General features: G+C 43.8%; 1 protein-coding gene across 1 annotated transcript in view; it reads left to right on the top strand.

The window, feature by feature from the left end:
- Positions 1-1,402: 1,402 nt before the first annotated feature.
- NCAN (neurocan) overlaps positions 1,403-9,118 on the top strand; it is a 79,974-nt gene continuing 72,258 nt past the window's right edge. The window contains 4 exon segments of the mRNA XM_029283095.1: positions 1,403-1,460; positions 2,386-2,787; positions 5,766-5,940; positions 9,088-9,113. Coding sequence (XP_029138928.1) covers positions 1,403-1,460; positions 2,386-2,787; positions 5,766-5,940; positions 9,088-9,113 — 661 coding nt within the window.

Consider the following 9,118-nt stretch of genomic DNA (forward strand, 5'->3'; position numbering starts at 1 on the left):
CCGGTTCTCTGTGTGGATGCTGCTTCCAGAAGTCCATTCTGGGCCTGGGCAACAAAAAATTAGCTATCGGTTCTACCGAAGTGGTGCGAACCGGCTGAATCCCACCACTGATCTGAGGGCTGGAGGAAAAGTAACGAGTAGAAGATCATTAAAGAAAGATCCAACCAAGAATTAAGGAGATGTTTCTTGACAGGAAGAACAATTAATTAGTGGAATGATTTGCCTCTAGAAGTTGTGGGTGCTCCATCACTGGAGGTTTTCAAGAAGAGACTGGGCAGCCATTTGCCGAGAACGGTATAGGACAGTGGTGGCGAACCAGAGGCGGCACTCAGAGCCCTCTCTGTGGGCACGTGTGCCATGCCCCGGAGAGGGCGAGGAACTGGCCCCCACCACCCTGGCCCCGCCCACCCAGTCTGCCATGTCCACCGCGTCCACGCCAACCGGCATCCTGTGATAAATAAGTGGGGTTTGGGTTACAATTTGGGCACTGGGTCTCTAAAAGGTTCACCATCACTGGTATAGGATCTTCTGTTTGAGCAGGGGATTCAACAAAATACCTCCAAGGTCCCTTCCAATCCTATTATTTTATATTTTATGTTCCTTTTGCCAGATGTCTAGTAACCCTAATGGAGGATCACAATCTCTTGGAGGTAAATTCTCCAGGGCCATATGGTGGAGGGAGCCTCAGCCAGTGTTGGGCAGGTCTAAAACAAAGACTCGTCTTTTTTCATTCTGCTCAGCAGATTCCTGGGGGGAAAGGGGAAAGACTGATCACCCTTGGCCAGAGATCACTTTCAGGGAACTTTGGGAATTTAGCTGGAGGGAGGGGCAACCCCTTGCTGTAACTACTGCTCCACACTATTTTTATAGGTAGAATTTCTCTAGAAAAATAAGTGATTACAGTACTTATTATTCTTGATCAAGTTCATTTAGCTTGATTTCTAGCGTCAGTGAACCTGGACTTTGAATGTAGCTCCTTGGCTAGAATTATTGTTACTCATTACACTCAATGGGATTGCTGAGACAGCAAAACCCATCAGTTAGGTCCCCAAGAGGAGCAGTTTCCCTTCCCGTCCTCTTTCCTTCCCATTTGCCTCCTTTTGCTATAATTGGGTCCAGTTGGCTGCAGAGAAAAATCAATCAGAAGGACGAGCAAATAACTGCCTCTGTGCAGTGATGATTGATTTCAGCCTAGCCCAGTCTGGAGAGAGGAAAACAGATTCTTCATCACTGTGAAAAAGTGCACCCATAATCTGTGGCAGGGGAGGGGGCTGAGAGATCTGATTTATACATATTTTAAGTCTTTAACTAAATTTAGGGTGGAAAGAAGAAATACTGATATATTAAACTCTGAGGAGTGACTCCAGTTGAAATCTACTACCACAGAAAGTGCAAAAAGATCATGTTCAAACTTCTGCCTGGTCCTGAGCAGAATTTTGAGGCAGAAAATTTTTCCCTGGGTTCGTACAACAGGCTAGGCTAAGATAAAAGCGGGGTATTATCTCCTCTGTGGTTCAGCACATTGTCTTAGCCTGTTGTATAATCTGATAAAAGTAGTTGATTTGTGGAGGGAATAACAAGTTATGGGTAGTCCTTGACTTAACCATCACAGTTGGGAACAGAACATTGAAGACTAAGTGATGTGATCATTAAGGGAGCCATGCCTGATTTTACAACTTTTTCTGATTGTTAAGTGAATCACAACGTTGTTAAGCAAATCTGCCTTCCCCCATTGACTTTGCTTGTTGGAAGCCCCCTGGGAAAGTTGCAAATGGTGATCACGTGATCCCAGGATGCTACAACTGTCATAAATATATGCCTGCTGCCTAGCACCCAAATTTTGATCACATGACTGATAGGATGTTGTACAGGTAGTTCTCGACTTACGACCAATTGTTGTAATACAGTTGTCGTAGCACAGTTGTAAAGTGAATCTGGCTTCCCCTTTGACTTTGCTGGTCAGAAGGTCGCAAAAGGAGATCACATGAGCCCAGGACACTGCAATGGTCATAAATACAAGCCAGTTACCAAGCATCTGAATTTTGATCACGTGACCATGGGCTACAATGGTCATAAGTGTGAAAAATGGTCATAAGTCACTTTTTCCAGTGCTGTTGTAGCTTTCAGTGGTCACTAAATGAATGGTTGTAAGTCAAGGATTACCTGTAACAATCATAAGTTTGAGGACCGGTCATAAGTCACTTTTTTCAGTGCCATTGTAACTTTGAACAATCATTAAATGAACAGTCGTAAGTTAAGGACTACCTATGTATGAAAACAGCCAGGTCTGTGTGTTAATCAGGTTGAGAGGTTGGTCTTTCAGGAAGAAATCATTTCAGATTTAGGCATGTATCTCCTCCAATTCATGGCCATCTTCTGCCCTAGGTTCCCAGGACCCTGGTAAAGTGATCCATATCAACAAAGTCAGCCACCAGCCAGTGCGGGTCGGGCTGGCAGAACCGGTCTCCCTGCCGTGCCTGTTTCTCTTGCAAGGCTCCATCCCCCCAAACCCCGGTGAACGGCCTGATCCCCCCCGTATCAAGTGGAGCAAAGTACAGTCTGCCACCGGACAGCCGGAAGATCTCTCCGTGCTGGTAGCCAAGGATAACGTGGTGAAGATCTCCAAAAACTACGAGGGTAGAATCGCCTTGCCCGGATATCCCCACCACCGAGAAAACGCCACCCTCTTGTTTCTGTCTGCTCGGGCCAGCGATGCGGGACTTTATCGTTGTGAGATTGTCACTGGGATTCATGATGAGCAAGACTTGGTCCCTCTGGAAGTCACAGGTAAGAAAAGGGCTCTGTACATCTCTTTGTCTGTCTGCCTGTCTGTCTGTCCTGTCTGTCTGTCTGGTCTCTGTCTGTCTGTCTCTGTCTCTATCTCTATCACAATCTCTATCTCTATCTCTATCTCTATCTCTATCTCTATCTCTATCTCTATATATCATATCAAAATATCTATATCTATCTATCTATCTATCTATCTCTCTCTCTCTCTCTCTCTCTCTATCTATCTATCTATCTATCTATCTATCTATCTCTATCTACATATATCTATATCTATCTATCTATCTATCTTAATATATATATTAAGGAGGGGGGGGAAGACAGTTGCAGGGCTCTGTTTTATGTCTCTCAGAAGGATATGAGAAATATTTGGTGACTGATGGAAGGGAAGCAAACATGCTTCTAAACACTGATCAAAACTGCAAAATAATCACCAAAGACGATGTGACAAGATTCTATTATGCAGTGCTTCCCATGCCTGTGTAAATTACCTAAAATTGAGTAAAATTGTTTTTTCCTTGGATAACGACACAGGAGCCCATTACCCAAACACAACAGGTGTTTTTAATTGACTTAAACTGATTTAATTTTGCCATGTGTACTAAAATACATTCAAAAATCCCCCAAAGGATTCCTACGTAGATGAAAATTGATGAAATTACCAACAGTAATCTGTTGAAATGACATAAAAGGTCATTCAGTGATAATGTTTTTATAATACAGGTAGTCCTTGAGTTACAACCATTCGTTCAGCCTCTGGTCAAAGTTACAGCGGTGCTGAAGGGAAGGCCTTGCAGTCGATCCTCGAAGTTTGATTAAGACTTTCTGATAAGCAATTTTGAATAATAAAGGAAGAAAATTGGGAAGCATTGCATTAATGCCATATACAGGTAGTCCTCGATTTATGGTCACAATTGAACCCAAAATTTATGTTGCTAAGTGAGACATTTCTTAAGTGAGTTTTGCTCTATTTTACCACAATTCTTGCCACAGTTGTTAAGTGAATCACTGCAGTTATTAAGTTAGTAACAGTCATTAAGTGAATCTGGCTTTCCCATTGCCTTTGCTTATCAGAAGGTCACAAAAGGTGATCACACTGCAACTGTCGTAAGTACATGCCAGTTGCCAAGCCTCCGAATTTTAATCACGACCATTGTCAGGGGTAGGCAACCTTGGCTCTTTTATGACTCGTGGACTTCAACTCCCAGAATTCCTGAGCCAGCATGGCTCAGCTTGGAAACCTCTCCCTTTCCCCTCAGCATGGCTGCCTCAGGAATTCTGGGAGTTGAAGTCCACGAGTCATAAAAGAGCCAAGGTTGCCTACCCCTGACCATGGGGATGCTGCAACAGTTGTAAGTATGAAAAACGATCATAGGTCACTTTTGTCAGTGCCGTTGTATCTTCGAACGGTCACTAAACGGATGGTTGTAAGTCAAGGATTACGTGTATGAGGGAATCTGGCCGCACTGTTTCAATTAAACGTTTTTTTCCCAAGGCCGAAGCTTTCAGGAGCCACAGCTCAATTCATTCAAAGTCTTTTAAAAATGTTTCTGCCTCTTAAAAGATGTGGCCAGACTGATCATGATTTAATGCCGATCCCTTCAGCTGCACATTTATGGAGTTGGCAGGCCCAAATGATTAATAATTTACTCTCTCTTTCCCCCCCCCCCCTTCCCCTGAATTTTATACAGGGCCTCATGAGGAACAAGTCTGTCTCAGCTTTTCATTTCTATTGGTTTAATCATATTCCTCCCCTGCCTTTATATCAAAGGGGTGTGTGGGTGTGCATTAATGAAAAACTACAGAAAACAATCTGGTTGTGATTGCATGTAGACTTTGAGCCTCGCTTATATGCTAATTAAAGGACTTCATGGTGGTTTGTGAAGTTCAATAATTTGACAACCTCTGTCATGGAGCTCTTTAAGTAAGAGACATGACACAAAAGGGAGAAGGGGGGAGAAGGTTGTGCCACGCTCAATCAGTGTGCAAGAGATCCTTCAAAAAGAATTCAGACAGCGATGGTCAAAGGTTGTATTTCACAATATTTTATTAAAAGGAGAGAAGATGCCCTTGAGGTGTGTGATTGCCTCCATGGCAAATATCTTAGCAACACTGCAGCGCAGAAGTGGTTTGACCTAGCCTTTTCCCAAGAGTTTTATTTCCCATTCAGCCAGACGCTCTCCCATCCAAGAACTAACCAGGACTGACCCTGCTTAGCTTTAGAGATCAGCCAAGAACAGTTAGACGCCCTCTATCTGTTTTGTCAGCCAAGATTGATTAAGTGCTGCTCTGTTTTGTTTCGTTTCTTTGGTTCTAGCAAGTTTTTTGTTTTGTTTTGTTTTTACTCCTGGCAACTGCCTGGAAAATCTCTGCAGTTTTCTTGGGAAGTTGAGCTGAGAGTCATGGTCCAAATTCACCCAGCAGGATTTATTTTCCAAATCTAGACTAGAATTCACCATCTCCCAGTTTCGATGTCAACGCTGCTAACATTGGATGTTCTTGCTTTGACAATGATGGAGATGCAGCCTTTTTCTTTCTGTTGTTTTACTCTTAGAGTTAGATGATGCTGGGGGGAGGGAGAGGAATTCGATGGGAATTAGACATACAATATCGTAACAAGAGCTGATAAAGAATGGCGGAAGAGGAAACTGAGCGGGAAGCCAGCATTTCAAACTAATTGGAGAATGTGATTTATGACAGTTAGTTGTAGGAAGGAATTGTGCTTTGATCTATGTGCTGAAGGGAGGGGAAGTCAGATTTTGGCTTCAACTATGTACTACCAAAGCTATGCTGCTCGATTAAAGATTCTTTAAGGTAAACAATGCCTCAAAGTTCTTTGAAGAGTTTCCTCTTTCGGAACCATGACATTCTAGTCTGATGCCTTTAACCATCCTACCAAACTGGCCCTACCTGTTAATGACCTTCTGTATGCCTCTAACTCACATCTCCTTGTCTTCTCGCTTTTCAACCCTACCTAGGTGTGGTTTTTCACTACCGTGCGGCTAGCAACCGCTACGCTTTGACTTTCTCAGAGGCGCAGAAGGCCTGCGAGGAGAACTCGGCGGTCATTGCTTCCCCTGCTCATCTTGAGGAGGCCTTTGAGGATGGTTACGACAACTGTGATGCCGGATGGCTCTCCGACCACACTGTTAGGTATACGGAAGAACGTACATTCTAACTAGCTTGATTTTGGACGAAATATTCTTTCATTCTGATTTTTTTTTCTCCTTTCAAGAGAAAGAGGCGATGTTTTTGTGACATTCTGTATTATGTTATAAAATGCTTTATGATAATGTTTGTGTCGTAAAATGTTTTATAAAATTTGCCAAAGTTTAGCTCCATGGGAGTCACGGATCCCAGATTTTTGACACATTTTGTAAATCAGCCTATTTGAGGTACCTTGGTTGAAAATGTTTTGCCCTCTGATGCACCATTTCACCCAGTTAAAAGTCACAGACCAGAGAGAGTGAGAGAAATACAGTGAAGATGGCTTATAGGTATGACAGTCAAATCTCAGATTGAAGAAACTGGGCATGTTTAGCCTCCAGAAGAAAAATTGGAGTGGAGGTAAGAAAGTAGGGCTGTGCAGTGCTTCAAATTCTTTTTGGATGCAGATGCAACTATTTTAATGAGTCACAGAAAGGGCTACAGTCACGCACCACCATTTTCCCAAACCCCTCTTCCCTATCAGATCCGAATGCAACGTTGTCTATACAGTTATCCACAATAGGTCTTCTGGAATCCTTAAAGGTCTGATATAGAAGAAGAACACTGTAGAAAGCAAGGCAAGACTGAACAGGTTTCAGTTTAAAAAGGGTAGATTTGATGAACAAAATCTTCCCTCCTGCAGGTTCAGTTGAACAGTGGAGTTGATTAGTTAGAGCAGCTATAGGATTTTTGATGCTGTGGCTCAGGATCTCACACCAAGCAGAGATTAAGCTAAATTTAGCGCAGCATCCTAGACTAGGCTAAAAGGGGACTCAGCATGTTCTGGGGGCCCATTCATTGACTTAGCATGCTATAGGTCAATGGTTCTCAACCTGTGGGTCGGGACCCCATTTGGGGTCGATCGACCATTTCATGGGAGTCGCCAAGCAAGGCTGTCTGCCATTTTTTTTGTCCGCCATTTTTTTTGTCCGCCATTTTTTCCCCTTTTCCGGCAGGTGCCTTACCTCCCTTGGGCTGGGCCAGCTGATGGTCGGCCTGCTCCGTCTCTGCCGCTTCCCAGCTACGCCTCGGCCGGCGCAGGGGGCGGAACCGCGCATGCGCGGCGCTCCCGGGCAGGGAAAGTCCTCGACTTACGACCGGTTGGGTAGTCCTCGACTTACAACCGGTTTAGTCCTCGACTTATGACCGGTTTAGTCCTCGACTTACGACCGGTTTAGTCCTCGACTTACGACCGGTTGGGGTCGCGGCATTAAAAAGGTTGAGAACCACTGCTATAGGTAGTCCTCGACTTATAAATTTAGTGACTGTTTGACGTTACAACGGCACTGAGAAAAGTGACTTATGACTGTTTTTCACACTTATGACCGTTGTAGCGTCCCCATGATCATGTGATGAAAATTCAGATACTTGGCAACTGACTCATATTTATGACAGTTGCGGTGTCCTGGGGTCACGTGATCGCCTTTTGCGACCTTCTGACAAGCAAAGTCAATGGGGAAGCCAGAGTCCCTTAATAACAGTGTTACTAATTTAACAACTGCAGTGATTCACTTAGCAACTGCAGCAAGAAAGGTCGTAAAAGGGGGAAAATTCACTTAACAAATGTTTCACTTAGCAACACAAATTTTGGGCTCCATTGTGGTTGTAAGTCGAGGAGGACCTGTATGGCATGCTATGAACCTCAGCTTTTACGTTTACAATTATGCACGTAAGAACCCAAAGCAAGACACTACTTTCAGTCCAGCCACAATCCCTATGTCCCCATAGCAGGTAATCTGTAGTCTTCTAAATGTCAGTGAACTTCAGGTCCCAGCAACACCTACCTGCAGGGCCAAATGGGAGGCATGCTGGGAATTATAGTTCAGCAACATAGATGACCACAATCCAGCCAGACGTCTAAATGTTGGCCAATGCATTGGAATAGCAGTTTTTCTATTGTCTACATCCTTCAGATATATCAGTTGGATCATCAGTTCTTTCGATGCGTTCCTTTCCCATTGTGCAGCGACATTCGCTGCACAAAAAAACCTTGTTGCAATTGTCTGCATAAACACAGTGACTTTGCTTCTCCTCTCTCCCCATAGTATCCTGTATTATTTTATCAATGTGCATGCAATCATCAGTAATGGGGATAGGGAATCCCTGGAAGTTGCTCCTGAATAGGAGTAACTAAGCGGCAAAAAGACCATACAGAACACTCAATACTGGAATTAATTTTATAAATTCTCCTAGTTAAATTGGAATTAGGCAAGAGAAGCGAATTGAGCAGAACGACACAAAAGAGTAATAAAAGAACTGAACCAAGGGGAAATCGCTCGTTGCTCACTGCAAGAGACCGACTTGGGGATTGCCATTTTGAAGATGCAGATTAGTAGAAAGACATTTGACAATTTGTGACAAGGCATGTTAAAGGCAAGAAGGACTTGGGCAGTTTGCCACTGCGGTCCTTTTGCAGAAGAATTCAGGTCTGGTCTTGAGACAAAGATGGGAGGAGGAAAATTATTATTCAGCCCTGGAAAAGGAGGAAGTGTGGGAAAAAAATACACAGAACAGCAGCACTTTGATTTCTGTTCTTCAACAGAGTAATGGAAGCTTCAAGCTTTCAAGATCCTGCTAATAGACTCTGCAACAGACCTGTGGCATTTTTACAGCCCCCAGCAAACATCTGGCTCTTTGGCTGTCCCTGTCTGGACCTGTGTGAGCTTAATTGGAAATTAGAAATCAAATGTAAATAAACACATGCCATGCATGCAATACAGGTAGTCCTTGATTTATGACTACAACTGAGCCCAGATAATTTGGAGAATAGCTTGACTGACTCTTCTTTGTGGCAACCCCTGAGATATTGGAACACTGGTATCACATCACCCCTCGTCCTTCTTTTCACTAGACATACCCAATTCCTGCAACCGTTCTCCAGTCCCCTAATCACCCTTGTTGATCTTCTCTGTACTCTTTCCAGAATCTTAGGGATGGACACCTTTGTCCCTTAAGCCCACCCATGCTTTTCCTGACGTCTTTATGGTATGGCTTTCCCTCGTGGGTGAAAGAAGCCTTAGTGATGGAGTTTAAAGCAGCTGCATCCTTTTTCTTCCCTCAATTCCACTCCCCCTCCCCTCGGTCTTCATACAGGTATCCCATCACCTTGTCAAGACCTGGTTGC

Source organism: Protobothrops mucrosquamatus, unplaced genomic scaffold (assembly GCF_001527695.2).
Source record: "Protobothrops mucrosquamatus isolate PMUCROS unplaced genomic scaffold, P.Mucros_1.0 scaffold14, whole genome shotgun sequence".
NCBI classification, from domain to species: domain Eukaryota; kingdom Metazoa; phylum Chordata; class Lepidosauria; order Squamata; family Viperidae; genus Protobothrops; species Protobothrops mucrosquamatus.